The following is a 25,133-nucleotide window of genomic DNA, read 5'->3' as shown; positions in this document are numbered from 1 at the left end:
GAAAGTATTTTATGAAAATTCTTATAATTCATAACTTAAACACATAGTTAACATGTTGAAGCTTAGAAATAGGCTTATATTTACAATTAAATAAAATTACTTTCAGTGACTAATAAGCAACTTTACATATTGGTAAGAGGGCAATTGTCCGCATCATTTGGTTTTTGTCTTGCAAAATGATAAGCTTTTGATTTTTATGTTCTCTCGATTTCACAGTCATCTACGAGTTCCGGAGATTCATATTCCATGTGTACCTAAAGGTATACTGTTGTCACGTTCTTGAGGAAGCATATTGATTTTCGAACTTAGCCATTTATTTTGCTGTTATCCGCAATGTTCTACATCAAAGTAAAATTAAATACTTTCATTCTGGATGTGAATGAATAGGGGCATTGTGATGTCTCCAAGAGGAATGAAAAATTTTTGCTTCTCGAAAAAGTTACGCAAACTTAACTCTTTTCACCCATATCCCTGGCCTGTTCGGATACTTCTTAGTAAAGATTTTGAAAGTGCCTCATGAGAAACTTTTTAAATAAATTCTAATTTTAAAACTCGGAAGAGGAAGTACACGCAAAAACTATTCGCTTAGTTCTAAAATATACTGTGGCATATATGTATATCTTCCCGTTTCTTCCCTAGTTTGTCTATGACGAGGAGCCTTACTCTTCTCCAATGAGGAACATTGTTAACAGAAGAAAGGCATAAAATAAGAAAGAAATAAACCTATACGTATAGCCATGATACTCAGCTTAATAAAAATAATCTTTTAGTAATGTGAAGTAGTTAATAAAAGTTCTGAAATGAGATGGTGTCTCATATCGGAGAGAGATCAGTGAAGCTAGTATCTAACACGTGCACAATAACCAGCATACATGTACGCATGATTCAGTATCGTAACAAAATCGATAAGTTTAACAAAGTTATTGGTCTCAAAGTGAATATTTAAAACAAAAATAAGGCACATATGTAGGTTTTTATATGGGAGGATTTTATCCGCTGAAGGATGATTTGAATGAAATTTATTCAGAGGAGTGCCACATTCTTCACAAATTTCTGGGTCCTTCGAGATTACAATGAAACATTCTTTCTTGATATGGAATATGAATCACATTCCGAGCATAAAATTCATAAAAGCGCAATTGCAATTTTGCAAAATGAAATGCTCATTGATTGCTAACATTTATAAAACTCTTCCTTATACATAACTTACTTGTCTATCAGCTACTGACTATCCTATGCAACATTCATAATGTTATTTTCTCCACACATTCATTTGTGCTATATTTGGTTTATCATTACCAATAATGATATTCTTTTCTTTCACAATAACAAAAGTATATATATACATTATCCTCTCTTAGTTTCGTCGACGTTTGTTGTTTGATGTCGGCGGGGGTGTTGTTGATGGACTGTTTGACTCAAGCGACATTGAACCGCGAGTTCTTTTTGGAGTTCTCTTAGGTGTATCAGAAGAAACTAGTTTAACAGCTACCTTTTTATCCAAATCCTTTGGTAATATTTGTTTGGCAACTACAGGTGCTTTCTCTGAAAAAAAAAAAAAAAAGAAATAAATATGTTTTTAAAATCTACAAGCGAAACCTGATGAGTTCAATAGCGAAATCAAAGACGATACATTTATCATGTCAGATTACTCATTTTAGTGTGATATGAGTGTGAGTGTGACACTGAGTGCTTTGGGTTGCAGTAAATTAACACGGAAGAGACATTTTGACCTACCATAACTTTTTAGGTTAATAGTACGATTTTCAGTAGAAAAAGGGAGGATGTTAATTAAAGCTGTACTTTTTGACTCATCACTCGCGTACTTTGTAACCAGAGAAGGTACTAACCTGGGTCATTCAAAGCCAAGCCAAGCCACAACTGTGAGAACCATGCAAGAATGGAAATTCAGGAAATTCGCCCGATGATAGAGAAAGTTATGCAGTAAATTTGCACTACTTGATAAGTGGCGAATTAAAACTGTTAAACTCTAAAACTAATGTTCAGAGATCAATAGGACGACCAAGTAGACGGGGGACCACGATACTTTTGAGAAACTACTTATTCCTTGCTTCCAGTGAACTGACCACTCTTTCTGAGGTGATCTCTGCCTAGGCTATAATCGAACAAATTAAATTTCTCAGCAAAATTAATTCCAAAATGGAGTCAACATGTATTCTTTCACCAAAACTAACTGTCTTTTTTGAGGATATTCATTAATTCATCCAGCATCCAGCAAAACTTCAAACATCTCGATTTCCCTTTTTCTCTTAGGTTGAATAGTAGGATAAGAAAGAACGAAGAATCTAGCAGAATCGATCTACCTATTTCGGCTGATAATGAGAATATCGAAGAAATATGTCTAAATAGCGTAATTTTTGCTGCCGTTGGCTCGGTTGTGAAATAGACAATTCGCGACCTCACTGAATTTGCTTTGGAAAACAATTCGGAGTCGCTTTCGTAGTTAAACAACTAGCAACGAAAACCATACCCATCAACAATAGAGCAATTAGAATAAAAGCTCTTTGATGCATGACTTGTTAATTACCACCATATGGAATATAAATTTTGCCCCATCCTAAAGTGGACATAAGGCCACTTTTCGACTAACTATGTCAACTATGTTTCGCATCTTTTACTGACATTCTCTGTAAATTTCACTATCATAGCACAACAGTATGGTTTCAGTCGAAAAAGAAGGGGCTGCTCACTATTTTCACCGATCCCAACTGCGTGTGTTGTGCATCATGAATTTTTAGCAAAAGGTCAGACAATGAACAAGGAGTACTGTTCCTTGAGCTTTATTTTTTAGAAATAACTTGGCGTTTTGGTTGAATGAATGAAGATTTCAAATCCCAAATTGAAGAACAAACTGTGCATTTTCAACATATTTTACTCATTTACTTCCGCTACTTACAACGTGAGTGAAGTTTACGATGTCAATGTTCCAAAAACGGCCATTGTCAAAACTGATTTAAAAAATCCCACCCTGAAAATTTTGATATTAAATGTGCTCCTAGGCCAGGACCGCCAACGAGATTGATTACGACAAAATTGTTATAGTGATCAAGTGAAAGCTAGTTTACGTGATCCAAGATATTGATTTCAGAAGCATTAAAGGTATTTCAAAAAAGTGTTTACTTGAACCTAAGGTACCTTGGGTGCGTAAGCGAACTCGATTTTTGTATTCCTCATGAATTAAAAGTTCATCTGAGAAAGGAAACGATCGTTTGAAAAGCATGATAGGTGGTAATGGTAAATGGGTCTCACCCAGCATACACGCCTGAACCTACGCTTTCAGACTATCATTTGTTTTCCTTTCTTCAAAGCTCTTTAAATGAAGTAACGCTAAATTGCAGTGAATCAACTCCTTTTTCAGTTTTTCGCTAATAAAGACAGAAAGATGGCGTTCATTGGCTTTTTTTTACAGAAATAAGCAACTTTATAAGACATACAAAAAAGTACAATGACTTTTTACTCAACCAGATAAAAACGGACACCGATGGTAAGGGAGACCGGAGCTAGTTGGCATTCAGCTTCTCAATTTTGCCACGGAGGCACCACAATGTTGTCGTTTTTTTTTTGTTTTGAGTAGCACATTGTCTTAGAGTATCCACTACTGTCGCAGCCTGAGTGAAGTTACCAACAGATGATGGCCAATTTTCTGTTTTTCTACCAAATGAGTAAATTGTTTATTATCAGTTTATTTGGTTCGATGAAAGTATAAAAAGTTGTACGATGTGTCCAGTGACGATTGTTGATTAATTGAGGCTGCAAGTTATGTTGGTAATGCCACAACGTGCAATGCTGCAACTACTCCTGAAGCATCATTTTTATCTTATGGATACGTCTTGCCGAGGATGGTAAGTACGTACCTACACATATGCATTCTCTATTCTTGTTCCTCTATGGCGCTATAGTCCGAAGTCGGTCCTTGGCCTCTCCTCTATAAGGTTGTGTTTGTTGCGATTTTGCAGTTGAGTAATCTACCTTATTAGATTATGCTTCCATATCCTTACAGGTATTTACACCAGAACAATAGTTGGTATTGTATGAATACTTAAAATCGGTAGCAGATGTGTACTTTGGACTTTCACCGAAAGAGGTGAGGAAATTCGCCTATCAGTATGGGAAAGCAACTTTGACGAAAATACCCCAGTCATGGGGAGTAAACAAGATTGCAGGATCGGATATAACTTCATGAAGAGACACCGATGTTTATCCCTGCGCACAGCGGAAACAACTAGTTTGGCGAGAACTACGAACAAATATTTCAAGATTTTTTACTGTACTAAAATCTGCATTAAATTAATATAAATTTGAGCCAAGATATATTCAACGTTGACGAGACAGGAATCACAATAGTCCAAAAACCAGACAGAGTGGCTACACAAAAAGGATTCAAGCGAATAGGACGTATACCTTCAGCTGAAAGAGGATATACTACGATTCTCCCTTTCTTTGTTTTTCCTGGAACTAGGTCCAAGAAACTTTGTCCAAGGTGCACCACCTGGCTCAAATGGAGACGTTAACAAATCAGGTCAAATGTAGACACTAATTTTATAAAATTTGCAAAACATTTCATACATTTTATAAGATGTTCGAAAGAGAAACAAGTTCTTCTTCTCCTTGATAACCATAACTCCCACTTGTCTTGATTTTCTCAAAGAGAACGGGGTTGTGGTTTTATCATTTCCTCCTACGACCTTTGGACAGGAGTGTTTTTGCGGGCCGCTCAAAAAATATATTAACTCTGCCTGTGACTCTTAGATAACGAGTAATCCAGGGCAAATGACTATTTATCATATTCCGTCAATAGTCCACATTGCATTCCCACTTGCTTTGACTCCATCCAATATAACTGCAGGATTTCGTGTTAGTGGAATATGTCCTTTCAACACAGACATATTCAACGTAAATGAAGAATTCTGAAACACCTGAAGAAGTATGTTCATTACCAAAAGCAGGACCAAGAAAGTAGTCTAATCGAGGAAGAAAAAGGAGAAAAGCGGAACATACACACGACACACCAGTCAGAAATTTTCTGGCGGTTGAAAGGAATAAAAAAAACAAAAAAATCAGCAGAAAATAAGAGAAAGAGACCAGTTTTTTAATTATGATCAATTCTCGCTTGAACTCTTGTTTTTATTTACTATATTTCGAAATGAAATGTTTTTTTCTTGAACTATGTCTGCCTTTAAATCACACAATTTTTAAGTTGTGCCACCTTACTCAAACAGAGATGCCAACTTGCCACACACCTGTTGGAGACCCTCGGGAAAATACTTTTTTTGGTGTCCAGAACACGTTTTTTAAATAATGACTCCTAGAGAAATTGATAGCTGGCATTTTAGTTTGTAATTATCAGGAATCAGATTTATAGTGAGTACCATAGTAAAAAAAAAAAAGAAAAATCGAAAACCAAAATCTATGCTAATTATCCCCGGTCTTTCCTACATATTGGTTAATTTCACTCAGCTAGCGTGTGTTCATGACGTAGGCACAATTTCACCATCAATGCCCTATAGAAAGGATGAGTTGTTAAACCTAGATTCCATAGCAAAGAAAGGTGGATTAAAAATTCACGAAAAAAAACGCAAAATCCTAGGCCAATTGACTATTTAGATAAAACTTTTCTCTTGATATCATTCAGTTCATTTATCTAGGGGTAAAATTGATAGAGATGAAAACGATCAGGAAGAAATTCAAGACGAACATTATAAAACAAATAAAATGAACTAATCAGTCTTCCCATAAAATCAGGGAAAGTACACAGAATGAATGAGATTAACTTATATAAAACGATTATGACCTTCTTTTGAGGATTGACGACCGGAACCGAACCGGACCATTTGGAAAGCAACTTACTTCCTTGTGCAACTTACTCTTGTGGTCCCCGGACACCCCTTTTGCGTTAAGCACCTCAGTTATTCAAAAAAATTGCTTACGGTTTCGATGAGGGCAGAGGCAGTTACTTTCCAAGTGGTCCGATACGTCATGAAGTGGATGCGGACTCATGACTTCCTCAATCCTCAAACAAAAAAATTCCTTAGTATAGGGCACTACAAAAATTAGTTGGTTGAGAACATACACTATCGTCCCAGATCTCGAAAAAAAATTAATAACTAAGTTTGAAAATTAGAATACATATGCTGTTACTATCAAAGAAGTGAAAATCACAAATGGGCCAACACTTTTCCTGGAAATATCTCGGACATTGTTTTTATTACCATCTATGTTATATTTCCATTGCGTTTGTGACACACCAGGTCCGTTTTGTTTGAATCTGTTATTATAATGTATTAGAGGACCCTTTCAGTTGTACTTAAGCATTTCTAAGCGAAGGCTGTAATTAGTTTTTCTGAAATTTCGCCATTTTTGAAAATATATTTTTTAATAGAAAATCTCACGTCTTTCTTGCATAATGTCTAAACGACCTAAATATTGGAGAACTTATTTATATTTTACGCAGAGACGGCAATACGATGCATCAAATTGCTGAAAGGCTCGGGGTGTCGTGTAAAAGTGTACATTAAACCGTTCCAAGGAAACGAGAAGCCAGGACTAATTTCGACAGAAAACCATCTAGTCGACCGGAAGCGATAACAAGAGCATAATATACTTTGTTACAGTGATGTCTAAATGTAATTGATGTTTAACTGCTCCTCAAATCACTGCTGCATTAAATGAAACCCGTGCAAACTCGGTTGAAAAAAGATTCTTCAAACTTCCTGGGCGAACGCGGGCACGCGCAGAGACTTATCACGAACTCCGTCGAGCGGAGAAGCGACTTCACAGACGGAAAAAGGAAGCCTGGGAGAACCAACAAGTCTATGAACTAGAAAACTACAGGGAGCAACCGCACCAGGCGCGGAAGTTTTACCAACAAGTCAGCAGGATGAAGCCTTATACACCTCGATGCTCATCCTGCCGAGACAAAGAGGGATATCTGATTTCCGACAGAATGGGCATATTAGAGCGATGGGTTGAGTGCTTTGATGAGCTACTGAACAACCAGAACATCGGCGAGTTGGAGGTCCCGCCAACTGAAGATGACGGACAAATACTGCCACCACCAAGTTTAGGAGAAACAGTCCGTGCAATTCATCGGCTAAAAAATCATAAGTCGCCAGGAGCCGGTGGAATTACAGCCGAATTGGTTAAATATGGAGGCGACCAGTTACACCAAGTGGTTCATCAACTTGTGCTCAAGGTATGGGACAGCGAATCAATGCCTGACGATTGGCAACGAGGCATTATCTGTCTCATACATAAAAAGGGAGATATCACACAGTGCACCAATTATAGAGGTATCACGTTGCTGAGTACCATCTATAAGATATTCTCCATTATCTTGCTAGGCCGGATAGCCCCATACGCCCAAAACATCATTGGCCCATACCAAAGAGGTTTCACTCCAGGCAAATCAGCAACAGATCAGATTTTCTCTCTGCGGCAAGCTATGGAAAAACTGTTGGAATATGGACAACAGTTGCACCATCTGTTCATCGATTTTAAAGCCGCCTATGATAGCATAGCCAGGATAAAACCGTATACGGCCATGGGAGAATTCGGTATCCCCACGAAACTAATAAGACTGACTAGGCTGATCCTGACCAATGTGCGAGGCCAAATAAAAGCAGCAGGCTCACTCTCAAGACCATTCGACATCAACAACGGTCTACGACAAGGGGATGCGCTATCATGCGTCCTCTTTAACCTGGCCCTCGAGAAAGTGATCCGTGATGCTGAGGTAAATGCAAGAGGTACGATCCTCTTCAAGTCCACCCAACTACTGGCCTATGCTGACGATATCGACATCATGGGAAGAACCACCCGAGACGTACAAACTACCTTCATCTAGATCGAGCAGGCGGCGCGAGATCTTGGGCTGCACATCAGTGAAGGCAAGACAAAATATATGGTGGGAACCTCAGCACCGAAGACGAATCAACCAACAACATCAAACCGCACTGGTCAAACACAAACACGAAGAACAATAAGGATAGGAGAATACAACTTTGAGACCGTTGACAATTTCTCCTATCTAGGGTCGAAAATCACAACCGATAACAACTACGATGATGAAATCCGCGCACGGTTGTTGTCAGCCAACAGAGCCTATTTTAGCTTACAAAGACTGTTCCGCTCGAAACGTCTCACCATAGGGTCAAAGCTCTTACTGTACAAGACTATGATCTTGCCAGTTCTCATGTATTCCTCGGAAACTCGGGTTCATAGCTAGAAAAATTGCGAACTCTTGACCGCGTTCGAGAGAAGAATCCTCCGAAGAATTTTTAGCCCCCTACATGAGGATGGACGATTCCGTAGCCTACACAATGACGAAATCTATGAGCGATACCATGACCGTCCGGTTGTGGATAAAATCCGGCTCAATAGGTTACGGTGGGCGGGTCACTTAATCCGTATGGATGAGGATGATCCCACCCGGAAAGTCTATAAGGGCAATATCTATGGTAGAAAAAGAAGACGAGGCAGACCCTGCCTAAGATGGAGCGATGGCGTGGGTCAGGACGCCAGACAGCTTTTAGGGATATCGAATTGGTGGACCTCGGCGCAAAACCGGGATGTCTGGAGTTCCTTATTAAGGCAGGCCTAGACCGGATACCGGTTGTTGCGCCGTTGATGATGATGATGAATATACTTTATTACAGTGATGTCTAAATGTAATTGATGTTTAACTGTTCATCAAATCACTGCTGCATTAAATGAAACCCGTGCAAATCGGTTGAACCCCCCCCCCCCCCCCCCCTAAACACTATTTCCTTTTTTTTTGAAAACACGTGTGCTTCGGGGCATCGCGAAAAATTAATAATAAATGACGCGAAATGAAGATAACACAAATTGATCTGGGGTTGACGACGCTTCTCCGGGCTTCACAACGTCGATTATTCGTACAGAATCGATCGGTAATTTGCACCACGCTGATAATAAAGTACGGAAGAGGCATTGTCATGTGGTGGTTTCGTTGCGGAATGTCTGGTAATTTAACCAGAATCGAGGGAACATTGAAAGAAGACGAGTATTTGAAAATTTTCCAAGGACATGTCATACCCTCCAGATTCAACATCATTGGCAAAATTTCGTTTTCTAACAAAACAATAATCCGGAGCACTCCTCTAAACAGTGCCAAGAGTTCCTCAATGGAAGAAAAAAACAACATCATAATCATGAAATACACATTCCCTTTCGAAATATTCAACTATTAGGTGTAGAGGTTGATTTACGCATTTTTGATTAAATGAAACGAGATAAATTTTAAAAACACTTTTATTAGAAATAATTTTCTTCGTTAGTAAAAACGATATCCCACAGACAAGGCAACTTTCGAATTCTATCCGAAAAAAAATTTGTTGGTTTCGCCGGATCGTGAACCATTAACCGGAAGAGGTGAAAATCCAACGGAGCTATGTCTGGAGAGTAGGGCGGGTGGGGTAGGACCTTTGATTTGAACTCTATCAGCGTGCTTTTGATCGATTTTGTGACGTACAGTCTTGTATTGTCATAAAGGAGAATCGCATAGCAAGACCTCCTTCCAGTGGATATTGGGCTTTGCGAAGTTGTCCAAGGCTTATCCAGAACTTTTTGCGTTTTGGATTGTCGTAGTGTTTTTCTTTGCTCCTTGTTGCATTCTAACAATTTATAGGATCCCCATACTCCCTTCTTTCGAATCTTCCCCATAGTTTGCAATCGAAGAGAAATGGCTTTTGAGTGACGTGAAGTGATATCGCATTCTTGACAAGCTCTTATTGAAGGAACATTATCGTCGTAAGCTTTCGCGAGCATTTTATGACTCGCAAGGCTCTTGAGGTGGAAAGGGAAAACAAAGCTTCCCGCAAATAACGTTTTTTAGGCACAAAAGTTGACATCCACAAAGGTAAAAATAAAATTTTCTATAAGGTGATATTTCTGTAGCCTACATAACGACGAAATCTATGAGCGATACCACGACCGTTTAGTTGTGGATAAAATCCGGCTCAATAGGTTACGGTGGGCGGATCACTTAATTCGTATGGATGAGGATGATCCAGCCCGGAAAGTCAGTAAGGGCAATATTTATGGTAGAAAAAGAAGACGAAGCAGACCCTGCCTTAGATGGAGTGATGGCTTGGGTCAGGACGCCAGACAGCTTTTAGGGATATCGAATTGGTGGACCTCGGCGCAAAACCGGGATGCCTGGAGTTCCTTATTAAGGCAGGCCTAGCCCATATACCGATCATGGCGCCGTTAATGATAAGGTGATATGTGGAAAAGTCTATCTTCGCCATTTGGTTCTATCATGATCTGGATTCAATCGTGAGGCCTCCCCATTCAGCGTATCAAACCACCGTTATTTCGGCCTGCCTTTTGGTCGTTTACCATCGACTTCGATGTTCAGATCAAACTTGACAAGTGAATTCTCGTTAGCACGAATTGCGTGACCATACCACGAAGACACCTCTCTCGCAATTTTTCCACGATCGTTGCAACTCCATATCGATCGCAGATATCCTCATTTCGGATCTGGTCAAAACGTGTCACGCCCTAGCCCAACCCAACATCTTCATCTCTATTCCCCAAGACGCGGTTCGTTGTCTTTTATAGTCAGCCAACACTCAGAAGCATAGAGAGCGACAAGAAGGACGACATTGCGGTACACTTTAGATTTAAGACGTTCGTTGATACGTCGATCACAAAGAAGACCAGTTGTGGAATGCTACATCATCCAGGTTGCGCTAATGCGTGAAGCAATTTCATAACGCAGTTCTCCATTGGCTGATAGAATTGAACCGAGATATTTAAATCGCTCAGTGCTGGGCAGGTCACTGTAGCTGACAGTGATTTTATTTGTTTCATGGGGTCGTCAAATATTCAATTTTATCTAGATTCAATCTGAAACGGTGTTGAATGAGGCGATCATTCCATTTTTAGACAAATTGCTCGAGTTCATTTTGCAACTTGACATGCGGAAAGTTATATATTAATCGGAAACCGATAATACAGAAAAAATAATGCCATAAAATTGATTAAATAAAAAATTCTCTTATTTCGACAAAATAAAGGGAGGAAAAGAAGCGGAAATTAACTTCTACATCTAATATTATATATTAAGACCTATTTGCTCCCTACCAACCAAAGTATTCAGTTCGAACTTTCCAAATCAGTCCTAAGACAAAGCCAATATAATCAACGACTGCTGGGCTAATACTAATCAGCAATACCGAACCATCGGCCGCCTGAACATCTAAAACGAAGCTGAAAATTGTGATAACTTTCGTCGAAGAATTGTTTATAATTGAATCCCCGCCTTCGACTGTTTAAAATAAAATGGGAATCTTATCAGCTGACTTTCCAATGAATGCACTCAACTAGTCTTTCCAACAAGGAGAGTCTAACCTCACTCCAATGCGGCGCCATCGTCCCCCCATTACTTACCTTTGTTCTCACTCTTCCTATCCTCGATTTCGGCGCGTTTTCTCGACATCAAACTGCTAAATTCTGTGTCTGGCAGAAAAAAATCCTTCTGTTCGTTGGGAAACGGCAACGGTTCCAACTCATCTAGCAGATCTAAATTGTACATAGTACGCAAATGCGCCCAAATGCACTCGGCCGGCACTTCACGATTTAACGACTTGGACAGCCGGTCCGCAATGCACGCCATGTAAAAATGTTTATTCACACCGACCGGCTTCAAGCCATCCAGCGCGAAAAATAGCTGCACTTCCTCTTCCGGAGACCATTCCATCTCTTCGACAGGTCGCTCCTTGACGGACATTGTCATTTTCAGATATGTACCTAGACCGCACACTCCAAGATGGAAGCACAAAAAATGCAAGGAAATATTTACAATATTCTCCGCACACAATCACCCTCGGAATTTCGTTTTGACCACTTCACAAGCTGCGAACCTCGGCGAATGAATCGTGGCGCGTTATTTTAATCGCCCGCGGTTAGAAACATAAAAGCATTGAATAATGAAATATCCGACGATGCACTTCTCCGAGCTTATCACTTTGAAATATGGAAGGTGGGATGGTTTTTGCAAGATGTGGAGAGATTCAGTGTAGAAAAACGGGAAAGAACCCACCAGTGAAGTGCTTTAATCTTTCTTAACCCTTCGATTGAGGGGTTGTTTCGTGAAGCAATTCGTTTTTCCAAATTTTTGTTTAGAATTTTTTACCACTTATCCGATTCATTTTTAATTAAAAAATCTATTTTTCTACACATCTGAGTAGTTTCGACCTTTGAGAATACGATACTGATTACCTTCAATTAATTCAACTTCGACAGCTTTTAATTAAATTCAATTATTAATTGTCTCATTTCTCACATTACGGGTTAAAGGCAAAAATATCTCTCCCATTCATTACTAACTTCAGTTATGTTTTATTGGCATCCTACTTTATTTTTGTACTTCTCTTTCTCCACGCCACTGACAGTTCAAGGCACACTGTTCTGAAGTGTTAAGCACGTGTGTTGATCTTGGCGGTGAAGTGTGATTGTGTCATTAATTTCTCGACCGGTGGATTTATTTATAAGTGAATGCAATGGATATAAGTTTTCATCATGTTTCGGAATTTTCGCCGGATAATAAATTATTTGCGTTAATCGACGATCAGGGCGTACTAAAAATATGGGACACCGAAACGAACGAGCTGAAGCAGGAATACACCCCAAACCTGCATCTTTCTGCTCCGTGCACTTGCTTGACATGGGTTACTGTGTCACAGAAGAGGAAAAAGGTAATTATATTGATAATGAAGTCCAGTTAAATAATAAGATTCATGAGATATTTGTTTAGTAATTCTCAACATTGAACCAAAAAAGAACACTTTCGAACTATTGGTGCATCGTAGGCAGTTTCGAAATTCACATCCGAGTTTTACTCAAAATTTGTGAAATCTCAAATCTTAGGCTAAATTTAAAATCCCAGTAGCCCATTCGAAACTGTTTTGATAATCTGCTTGCTGATTGCTGGTCGTTAGGCTCGAAACAATATTGAAAAAGAAGCAACGTTTGCGTTGAATATTATGGAAACACTCAACATAATTGGCAAACGTTGCTTCGTTTCCAAAACGAACAACAATCAGTTTTATATGATATTTACATTGACGTACGAAAGGAGCAAGCCAAATACGTCAAGTACTTTTCAAGTTCTTTCTTCTTCCTTAGCCTTTAACTTGGTAAGAACTTGAGAGGGTCTCAAACCACCATCTAGCGTATCAAGCTATCTTTGTTTCGATCGGTGTTTTGGTCGCTTCCCATGGTCTTCGATGTTCTCACATCTTAGGATGCCTTCATTTCATCACTGTTCCCAACCAACATCTTCATCCCCATTTTTGCGAGGCGCCGTTCATTGTCTTTAGTAGTTAGGGAACAGGAACAACGGCGCTTCATTAGATATTGAATTTGAGACATTCGTTGATACGTCGATCCCAAAGAACGCCATTCCATCCGAGTTGCACTGATGCGCGAAGCACTTTCGTAGTGCAGCTCACCAACGGCTGATAGCATTAATCGAAGATATTCAAATCGCTCAGTCTGGGGCTAGTCACTGACACTGACAGTGATCGGTCGTCGAAAATTCTGATTTATTCAGACTCAATCTGAGGTCTTGTTACATGAGGGGTTAATTCCGTTTTTAAAGAAGTTGTTCAAGGTCAGCTTTGCTATGAAATTCAAGGAAAATATCACCTGATAGAGCAGTGTGTAGGGCGCTGAACGCTGGATGTCCTGTGCGACAGTGTCCTTAACAAGAACAAAGAAGAGTTGGACTGAGTATGCGGACTTCCTTCCTATTAGTAAGCCGTGATTTCGAAAGCGGGGCTGCAGTAGTTACACTCATTTCTCGGCAGGTTGCTGTTACTAACAGGGATATTGCCTGCTTCATGGGGATCACCAACAACTCTGAGGTTGGTGCATTTCTTTGGTGAATATTGACGAAGCGGTTTTGATATACCTGATATGCTTCGAACTGTTTCTCTTCGGATCGCAGTAAAGTAATTTAACGCGTCGGATGGGTTCCTTTGGTACTAGATTTCGGTAGCAATGCATCCCAGGTGAGTTCGCTAGGCACACGGCCAAAGACTAGATTGTTTCATCTAGAAGTCAATGAATAGACAACAATGTTCTCCATAAGAAACTGTGCAGCGTGCAGTTCTTAACAAACCCGGTTTGCGTGGTTCCTTTTCTCTTTTTTAGAGGATAGAACATTCATACTCTTTTTCTTCCGAGTTGTCACAATCTCGGCAGATACCAGATTTTACCCTATACTAGCACTAAGTGCCAAGCATTTAGGCTCGGACAATCCTACCTACTTAAATGATAAAGGGGCGCTGGTGACCGGTGGTAGGTTAATGGGAGAATCCGCCGAGAACTCCACGCAACATCAAGCACGTATGGTATATTTCTGCATAGTTTGAACCAGACTATGTGAGAGTCCTAGGACATCAAGAGAAGGTGGGAGGGATTTAGGTACAATATCTGTAGCTGACAATATTACGGGAACTACAACTACCCGCTCGAGACGCCAAATTTCTTTTATTTCCCGAGCCAGTCGCTCATAGTTCACTCTCTTCTCCACATGTTTCCGTTCAATTTTGGGGGGATAGCAACAACAATAATACACGCGGAGCGATTTGTCTTGTCAACTAACAACACGTCAGGCTTGTTAGGTGGAATGTGGCCATCAGTTAGAACTTGCCGGCCCCAATACATGCCGTAAGCAGAACTACCAAGTACTAATGAATTTTGTTTTGGGATGAGCTTGTCCTTAGCCGACCATCTACTTGATGGCGGGCTGCACATATTTGAGAAGCAACTTACTTCTGCTATTCAGTGCGCGGACTAATCTTTCGAGGGCGAGCGCCCACTACTTTTAAAAATTTTTAAATATTGGCTATGCGGTTTCGATCGCAGGGCAGAGGCGATCTCATCAGACGCTGCCTCAGCGCCTCTACCCTGCGGAGCAGCGTGACCGAAAGCGGCAACAGGTGGCAATTGGATCGTTTATATGCAATTCAAAACCCGCCAAGGGTGTGAATTACAACGACCGAAATCGCATTTGTTTGAACCTACAACTGGTTAGAGCTAATAAAAATGAATTTTGTTTTGGGTTGAGCTTGTCCTTAGCCCACCATCTACTTGATGGCGGGCTGCACACATTTGATTGCCACCTGCTCCTCCGCTGCTCCGCAGGGTAGAGGCGCTGAGGCAGCGTCTGATGAGATCGCCTCTGCCCTGCAATCGAAACCGCATAGCCAATATTTAAAATTTTTTACCAAGTACTGCTTGCGGCCCATATCGCTAACCCGGACATTCCCGTGATAAGCATATGCTTGTATGCAAGGTTTTGATGGAGCATAACAGTGCAGCCTGAAATGAGATGGTCCAACGTCTCTAACGTCGAACCACACATTTTGCACTGGCCGTTCTCCACCCGCTCTTTCATTCGCGAGTTTAGCGTACACTGCCTTCCACTTCCATTCATCGCTGCACGTTATTCGTTAGATTCCGCTTTTTTCCTCCGCTACCAAAGGATCCTTGACGCTTCCCCATAAATTCTGCAAGGTGGACCATCGACTCGAACCTACGACTTCTAGTTGAAACTTTTTTATCCAATCCCTGATGTTGTTAAGAGGTAGGAATACGGGATACTTATCCGTCTGGTGGTTGCCTCCTTCTGCTGCGAAAATAGTTTTGTATAGGCATGCCTATTGTGTTGCTTGATCCGATCAGTTTCTCAATAGTCTAAGGATTATACCCATTCTTAATAGCGGTGTCAATAATATGCTGTCGTTCCTTATTGAAACAATATTCCGAAGGGCTATGTAATCAGTCGGTGAATCATGCAATTATAGGCAGCCATTTTTTGGGAAAATATATGATGTGAAATTGCTGGTATCGTTCTCTGCGTTACTGTAGGCTTACGATATATCGCGAACTTAACCTTCCTGCTAGAGTTGACGATATTTAGATCTAGGAAGGAAAAAATGCGAACTTGGCCGCGTTCGAGAGAAGAATCCTCCGGAGAATGTTTGGCCCCCTACATGAGGATGGACGATTCCGTAGCCTACACAATGACGAAATTTATGAGCGATATCATGACCGTCCGGTTGTGGATAAAATCCGGCTCAATAGGTTATGGTGGGCGGGTCACTTAATCCGTATGGATGAGGATGACCCAACCCGGAAAGTCTATAAGGGCAATATCTATGATAGAAAAAGAAGACGAGGCAGACGCTGCCTAAGATGGAGCGATGACGTAAGCCAGCACGCCAAACAGCTTTTAGGGATATCGAATTGGTGGACCTCGGCACAAAGCCGAGATGTCTGGAGTTCCTTATTAAGGCAGGCCTAGACCGGATACAGGTTGTTGCGCCGTTAATGATGATGATGAAGTGTAGAGCTCCATCCTTTTCTACTGCTAGTGTAAACTCGATTTTATGATGAATCTTGTTTATAGAGTAGAGGACCATGTCTATATCGTCTCTTCTAACAATCGAAAATACGTCGTCTACATATCTAAACCATAGTTTAGGCATTATTCCCCTCGATTCAATTTCTTCTTCGATTGATGACATGAAACTTTCAGTGAATAACGGCGAGAGAGGGTTCCCCATCGCTACTCCCGAAGTAGTTTTGTAGAATCTATCCCGAAACGTAAAATAGTTTTCGTTCATGCAGATCCTGGCAAGGTTTGGATAGATACGAACTTTTCTTCTCTATTCCGGTCCAGATCCAAACTGGTTCAGCCATCTCTCGAGTACGAAAATTGATTTTTTCACTGGCGTGTTGGGAAACAATGCGTTCACAGCTAACGACACTATCACCTCGTCCTCTCCCATCCTCTTAATGCTTTGCAGCTTCTGTATTAGTTCATGGGAGTTAGCAGCTGAATACTTACTATTCGTCGTCTCAAGGGTCTGGCACTCATTGATCAACCACTTTGTGATGTTATATGCCGGTCAGTTCGAGTCCGCAATGATTTCTTCCATCTCGTCCCCCTCCTTGTGGATTTTCGGTTGACATCTGATTCTTGGAAGCGCAGGATTAAGCATTCGTAGTCGCTCAATGTTCGAGAATACCACACTAGCTTCCTTCAACACTCGATCGACCCTTTTGATAGATTCGGGAGTTGTTCCGTAATTCGAAGAAGTTTCCACTCTCCAGTTTCCGAAAAACAGCCTGGTCATACTTATCCTTTTCTATAACGGCGACGTTGTTCCCCTTGTCCGCTCTAGCAGTTAATTAGGTTGATAGTTTAAAAATTAAATTTTTTAAAAGTAATTTAAGTAATTAGTGAATTAGTATAAAAGTACCGTATAATCGCAATTGTTTTTAGTACCTTGATATTGTTGAAAGGGGTAAGTTCATCATCATCATCAACGGCGCAACAACCGGTATCCGGTCTAGGCCTGTCTTAATAAGGAACTGCAGACATCCCGGTTTTGCGCCGAGGTCCACCAATTCGATATCCCTAAAAGCTGTCTGGCGTCCTGACCTACGCCATCGCTCCATCTTAGGCAGGGTCTGCCTCGTCTTCTTTTTCTACCATAGATATTGCCCTTATAGACTTTCCGGGTGGGATCATCCTATTGAGCCGGATTTTATCGACAACCAGACGGTCATGGTATCGCTCATAGATTTCGTCATTGTGTAGACTACGGAACCGTCCATCCTCATTTTGGGGGCCAAAAATTCTTCAGAGGATTCTTCTCTCAAACGCGGCCAAGAGTTCGCAATTTTTCTTGCTAAGAACCCAAGTTTCCGAGGAATACATGAGGACTGGCAAGATCATAATCTTGTACAGTAAGACCTTTGACCCTATGGTGAGACGTTTCGAGCGGAACAGTTTTTGTAAGCTGAAATAGGTTCTGTTGGCTGATAACAACCGTGCGCGGATTTCATCATCGTAGCTATTATCGGTTGTGATTTTCGACCCTAGATAGGAGAAATTGTCAACGGTGTCAAAGTTGTATTCTCTTATCCTTATTCTTCCTGTTTGACCAGTGCGGTTTGATGTTGTTGGTTGATTCGTCTTCGGTGCTGACGTTTCCACATTTTTGTCTTGCCTTCATTGATGTGCAGCCCAAGATCTCGCGCCGCCTGCTCGATCTGGGGGTAAGTTGCTTCGGAAATATATATCTACTTTGAAAACTAAAAATTGTAGTTTAGAGGAAGCTACTTGTCGATCAATTTTAGGCTAGACTACAAATAGCAGACAAATATCTAATCTCTTAAATATGTTTATTGCGATGTATCAAAGCATTACTTTAAGAACTGCTTCCTGCAAAGAATAAAAACACTTGAATTGTTTTTCCTAGGACTGGATTAAATTTATTAATTACCATACATATGCTTATTTGGGACATAGATTGCGCCCTTCTTCAATACGCGTTCAATAAGTTAAAAGTGTACTGAAGAAGGGCAGAACTGATGCTCGAAACACATGTACACAATTAATAAATTCAACTCCGTTCAGTGTAAAATCTTGAAAATTATGTTTCCTGCATTTTCAAGTAATCCACAAGTTATTCTTGGTCCAGAAGAAGGTCTTAACGCTGCGTCCATTGCATAAAGTGATAATAAGTGAATAAGTGAAATAAGGCTTTATCTCAAACAAAATGTTATTCGGTGGAATACAGTAATGAATTATACAACATTTTTCAACATGATCTCCTGCTTTAGAGATACACTTTTCTAGTGAAACCGGAGATTTTTGATCCCAACTTTATAAAAGAGGATTGGGTCCGGATCTAATTAAGCAAGAAAACGTTCACCGCTCCTTAATCTTGAAGATGTTGTACTCTTGGTACTTCTTTAAGAGACACGAAAAGCTGCATATTATAGAGGAATAAGCAAATCCAATAAACAGGAGGTTAAGGGGGTATGCTTAACTTCTTCTTAGTTTGTACAAAATTGACTTTCAGAAAGGTAAGTATCGTCTTGGAGAAAAAACTTGCAGTAATACGCCGCTACATTTATTGTGTAACGTTCATGGAAGATATCCTTTGCAAATTACTACGCTGGTCGAAAAAATTGTTTTAAGAATTTTATCGACTGACAATGGAGTCTTGGCTTTCGCGGGGCACCTTTTGATACTTTTTGGCGATGGGACTCAGTAGTGTGATGATGGAAGCCACTGAATTGTTGGAAAAAACAAAGTTTCGTATGTTTTGTGAAGTGACAAAATTCTTGGCTCATTTCTATGAAGATAAAATGGTAACGGCTCATTTTTTTACGAGAAACAGAGATAACGTGTTTGAAGACAATGGATTTAGACCTTGCGAAACTGAAAATTTCACTGTTGATGATTATTGTTAATTCAACAACCCAGAAACGATTTAGTCAACCAATCACTCCATTACCAATTAAACGCAACGCTTTTAATTGCTTAGAACTTCAATTTTTTTCTCTGTCCATAGGAAATGCATAAAAATATTGTACCAATAACCTATTTCAGATGCGATGATGCCAAAATATAACGTACTATCATGATTATTTATTTTATGTTTTACCATAGTTAACCCATTATTAATTTTCAGGCTAAAACAAAGGAAGGTGGCAGATTTTCTAGTGGCGAAGCTGGTGGCAATACCCTATACCTTGCCATGGGTACCAGTAAAGGGGGTGTCGTCATATATTCGTTCGCTTCAAGCAAGGTAAATTACTTCAACATTCATTCTACAGGAAACAATCAAAGTCAGTCTTTCATAGCTTGAACGCAACTTAAAAGGAGAAGGTCATACTGCTCGATGCACTAACATCGCTTACGACAATGCAAATCATCTATATACATGTGGAGAAGACGGACAAATATTGGTTTGGGATGTGTCCGAAGAAAGACAAATCGACGGCTGGTCCGTTGGTAATGAAAAACTTTATAGTATCGCGGCATTTCCCGAATCACATTCGGTTGTTGTCGGTGGAAGACAACTGAAGCTTTATACAGCTGGAACACATGAACTTCGTCAGGTCTTCACAGGCCACACTTCAGATGTGACATTCTTGAAGCACTTCACGTATGATGATAAGGATTATGTTTTGTCTACATCAAAGATGGAACGGATATTGTGCTTATGGACGGTTACTGCTCGTAGCAAAAACAAAAGCCCATCGTGTACATTCCTAATGGAAAATATTGCTTATTGTATCAGTTGCAAAGTTGATACCGACGGCAATTTACAGCTAGCGGCGGTGACAAGGAGTGGGGTGGTGCATTTCTATGTGAATGCATTAGATCGGTAAACTCCTTTAGTTTTAATATCGAACTACAATAATAACATCTTATATTCCAACTTTAATTTCAGTTTGAAGCCAGACAAACCAATCAAGCCTAAAGTCACCATACAAATAGCTTCTGATGGGACTGAGCACATTGCCCCTATTCACGCGATTGCGGCGTTCATTGATCAGACTGCAAAGGGCAACAAAATTCTACTAGGCTATGGAGATAAACAGTTTCTACGCTTTGAGTATGTGGTAAGCCTATCCCAGTATCCATTATCAATTTTGTACATTTAAAATTTCATGAAGTCTTTTGTTTTGCGATATTTCGCAAAGGAAATAAGTACACAAAACTGATAGTTGTTGTTTTTCAAACTATTTAGGAGCCCAACTCCGCAGAAAAAGTACAAGTTCTCATACGAACAGATCCAAAATCACTATCATCGAAGCATCATAAAAAAGAGCTCGAAAATTCTCTGAAACTTGTTACGCCCACCGTCAACACAAATGACGTTGAATATAAATCAGCAACAATCAATCGGAAACAGAAGAAACCTGTACAAATCCCTATGGAAACTCGATTACAAAACTTGAATTTAGCAAACGGAGATACACCGACAGCAAAGAGTAAAGTTCATTTACTCATTCAGGCATTGCATAGCAAAGATGCAAAGTAAGATTTGAAAAACCACATAAATTGTCAAGAAACTGTACAATCGTTTTTCTTTTAAACCAGTCTTCTGAAGATCGTACTATCTACGAGTGACCCTAAAGTAATTCAACCGACACTTCAAAAGTTACCTATTCAATATGTTGCAGTCCTTGTAGATGAATTGACACAATTGATGCAAAGTAAAAGATCAAAGTAAGTAAGTTTAATATTGGAATCGTGCTTTTTGTAATGCGCGTGCTTTTATATATTCCAGTGTTCAATGTGCTGCAAATTGGTTGAAATTTTTAGTAAGAATACATGCAAGTCAGTTAATGGCACTTGGAGCAGATGATTTATTAACGAAATTCGGACCATGTTTGGGAATAATTGAGCATAGAATGAATTGCTTACAGGAGATATCGAAGTAAGTTGAATTTATCATGTGCTTCCCATAAATATGTTTCACAGTAGAGAATCTATCATGGTAAACCTCAACTTGAATTACAGATTGTCCGGACGTCTTGATTTGCTTATAAATCAAATTCAGAGGAATACAGAGGAAGACGCTATCGACAATGAAAATGTATTAATTTACAAAGATGAAGGTATGTTATTGTTGATTCGATCTATTAAGCGATGATATTGTTCAACAATGGAAATGAAGTTGGACTAATTCCACATTTCTTTTGTTTTTCCAGATTCAGCCAACTCTGAAATCGAAGATGAGCAAAGCAGTTCAGATGAGCAATGGGCTGAAGATGATTCTGAAGAAGAAATGGATGTTAATTAGTTTTTTTTATAGAAAATAGTGAAATAAATATATTTTTTAAAACCAGATTGTCACAATTTATTCCTCTTCACTTGAATAATATGAAATCTTCGTTGGGTAATATGTTTAACAAAGGACACTGGACTAAATTCCCTTCGCTCTCTAAGGTAAAGCTAAACCAGCAATTTAAATCCTTTCTTCTGTCCACATTTTAAGTCCAACGTCCATTTGCCATTAGATATCATTCTTAATATTTCTCGTTGCCATAAAATCCTATCTGGGGCATAGCGTTGTTAACAATGTACTTCAGCTCCCACAAGACTTTCTGTAAGATTGCACTCTCCTCACTGTTCTGTGTTATGTAGTGCCTATTCCATGACCATCTTGGGATAGTGGATTCCATATATACTATAGTCGGCGATGGAATTGTCGTTTTTTTCAATACTTGCTTAACCGCTGTCACTTCCTCCTTCTGATGAATTCGAGTTGAAGGAAACTTGGATCTTTGGAGAAACAATTGCAGCACTTTACATGTGCTACTTCTGCTTATCAGTACTAAAAGAACATTGGTCCGCACCAATGGTGACTAACTGAATGTTGGTGCTGAGATAGTTGTGTTTCCAGATTTCGAACAAAGTTACCAAGGTGGCAGAAAGGACACCACCAATAAAGAAGAAATATAATAATATCGGCGAGAAAAAGAAATCCTGGCGCGCTCCGCTTTAGACTTCAAATTCCTCCGAGATTTTATCTCACGGTTGAGGCGTTGGAGGCCCTCTCGATAAAGTTCAGGTGAAGTGGGGGAATTCTCTACACCGCCCCAAAATAATCCGTTGTCTCCAGAGTGTGCTTCAGGTTTATTCTATCTGTTGCATCTGCAACAATACTAAGGTTGTCCAATAATTACCCAGATTGACCTAGAAATGGCGCTAGATGCTTAAAAAATATCACTATTAGAAAGTGCACAATCTGCAAAGCATATGTTTCAAGTTTGAAGACGCCACGATGCTTAGTATTTTGTTGCTAGCCATCAATAATGGACGCTTACGAACGAATTTGTGAGAATCGAGGAAAATTGGTCAGAGGTTCTTTTTGGTGAGGTTTAAGCAATACTTTGTGCGCATGGGTTCGTATCCCCCAATAAGCACCCTGGACTGCTCCATCCCTGGTAGGCCCGCTCAGTATAATTCCCTCAACCGTTCCTCTTCATTTCTTAGAGTCATAGCTATAAAACCGTTTCCGATTCCACAGAAGGGAAGTCCGTGTAAAGGCGTCCCTGCTCCCTTCTTGGCTAGTTCGTCCGTTGCCTCATTGCCTTCCAACCCAGCATGGCCTGGAACCCAAAATATCCAGACCTTGCAGGACGAGCCGAGTGTATTCAGTCTCTCAAGGCATTCCCACACCAGTTTAGAGTTCACCTGGTTGGACCTAAGTGCCTTGATCGCGGCTTGGCTATCGGTGAGAATAGCTATATTATGTTCCCTGTAGTTCCTTTGGAGATTAAAGGAGGCACATTTGTCTATGGCGTATATATCCGCCTGGAATATGCTAGTGTATCTGCCCATTAGCTCAAAGTACATTTTCCTTGGACCAATGATACCGGCACCCGCTCCCTCTGCTGTGAGGGATCTGTCAGTGTACCACGTAATCAGTTGCTGGTTTAAATCGCATGTCCCAACCATAATTTGAAGTGAACTGGATTCTATTCTAGATGCGTCTGTTCCTTCGTTTACAACAGTAAAGCAATGAATAACATAGTTTGAACCGTACGGGCTACCAAGACGAACATCGCAGTGGTCGACCGAGTGACGAGTCTACAAATGGTGCAGAACCTTCAGGGAGAATTGAAGAAATTGAATAAGCTAGCAGATATAGTAAACATTACAAAAAGTTCCGGGCCTCCCAAATTATCTGAAAATTTAGACATGAGAAAGCTCTATGCAAGATGGGTGCCGCAGTTGCTCAGACTCGAGCAAAAACTGTGTCCTTAAGTTGTTTCAGTTGATTGTTTAGCGAAGTTTCACAACAACAAACGAAATTTTTTGCGCCATTTCATAACCATGGATAAGACATGGGACCACTATTCCACACCCGAGACAAAAAAATAAAACAATGAACTCAAAAGAGAGAACGAGCTCCAAAGAAGAAGGCGGAGACCGTTTCATCTGCAAGCAAGATCATAGCATCGTTTTGGGATGCGCGTGGGACGGTTTTCATTGACTATCTTGAAAAGGGAACAACCATCAACGGCAAGTATTATGCAAACTTATTGAAACGTTTGAGTGAAGAACATACGCCAAGTCATTCCTTCAGGAGCCAAACACAAAACCAAGACAATAGGTTCCGTTTTACCTCAACTAGTAGACGATACTTATTGAGAACTCGGATAGAATCTGTTAAAGATAAAAAAGCGTGTACCGAAAAGAGCGGCACATATAAGATTTCCTGCTCAGACTGCGACATGATTTATATAGGGCAGTCCAAACAACTACTCTTCGTCCGGGTGTTGGAACACATAAAAGAGGCCGAATTCGCAAGAAAAAACGGCAATCCACATATAAAGTCCGCGCTTGCTAAACATGTAAAAACCAGAACACAATTTGTCAATGGAAAACGACGATATATTGAAGGAAATAAACGACGCAAGGACACTAGACCCGTACGAAAGCCTACAAATTTTGAAAATTCCCTCCCAAAAAAAAGACCAAACACCGGCATTGTCAACAATTTTTTATAATGGTTGAACTTTTAGGGAAAAACTAGAAAAAAACATAACTAAATAATTATGTTAGGATAATTGCAGTAATAGCTTTAAAAAACTTAAAATCATTAAATTTCAGAAGATAAAACACTGAGGAAGAGGACAGTGAGGCCCCGAAATACTGTATTTGTATCTATTTCACAAAATTATAAACCAATAAAGGAAAATATCTTGCAAATCAATATCTTACTTAAGTATATAGACCTAAAAGAAGATTATGTTGAAAAATAAATACATTTTTTCCGAAATCTTTGTGTTTTCTTTGTTAGGTCGGGTACTTCTGAAACAACATTCGTAGAGGGCATGCAAATACTCTTCCACTATCACACCCAGTGAGAGTCCGCTCTGGAAGTAGAAATTACAGGAGTTACAAAGGGCTTAAGTGCGTTGATGACGTGGATAATTTCAGGATCTGATAGGATTGATTAAATTTAGCTTTTAGAACATGTTGAAAAATTTCCAAATTATTTTTCTGAAAGGCTATAACCAGAGCCTTACCTAGATACAAATATTATTTTGCTTGTGCTTCACCTTTTTTCCAAATCTTTCCGGGAAGTCTACACTGCCTCATGTGTTACTAAGGTGAGCCAATCGTCGTTCGGTCTGGGATAGTGGATTTCATTGCATGGCATAGCCAACAATGGAGTTGTCACCTTCTCTTAAAGTGGTGCTCTAAGGTGGCGAAGAGGCAAACGGGGCAACTACCTTGTCGTTCAAATCAA

At 39.9% G+C, this 25,133-nt stretch overlaps 2 protein-coding genes across 2 annotated transcripts; one reads left to right on the top strand and one right to left on the bottom strand.

The window, feature by feature from the left end:
• Window positions 1–5: 5 nt before the first annotated feature.
• On the bottom strand, window positions 6–12,154 carry LOC119654700 (MRG/MORF4L-binding protein). The gene is made up of 2 exons (XM_038060214.1): window positions 11,437–12,154; window positions 6–1,545 (listed from the first exon to the last, which is right to left on the bottom strand). The coding sequence occupies exons 1-2, from the start codon at window positions 11,780–11,782 to the stop codon at window positions 1,358–1,360; spliced, it is 534 nt and encodes a 177-aa protein (XP_037916142.1). The 5' UTR covers window positions 11,783–12,154; the 3' UTR covers window positions 6–1,357.
• A 277-nt stretch (window positions 12,155–12,431) lies between these two features.
• LOC119654699 (WD repeat-containing protein 43) lies at window positions 12,432–21,718 on the top strand. Its single transcript, XM_038060213.1, has 9 exons — window positions 12,432–12,743; window positions 19,548–19,664; window positions 19,720–20,246; window positions 20,313–20,484; window positions 20,613–20,902; window positions 20,966–21,094; window positions 21,156–21,305; window positions 21,389–21,486; window positions 21,580–21,718. Exons 1-9 carry the CDS (start codon window positions 12,549–12,551, stop codon window positions 21,669–21,671), a joined length of 1,770 nt encoding a protein of 589 aa, XP_037916141.1. The 5' UTR covers window positions 12,432–12,548; the 3' UTR covers window positions 21,672–21,718.
• Window positions 21,719–25,133: the final 3,415 nt, after the last annotated feature.

Source organism: Hermetia illucens, chromosome 4, assembly GCF_905115235.1.
Source record: "Hermetia illucens chromosome 4, iHerIll2.2.curated.20191125, whole genome shotgun sequence".
Lineage (NCBI taxonomy): Eukaryota > Metazoa > Arthropoda > Insecta > Diptera > Stratiomyidae > Hermetia > Hermetia illucens.
This window is presented reverse-complemented; position numbering and strand designations above follow the sequence as displayed.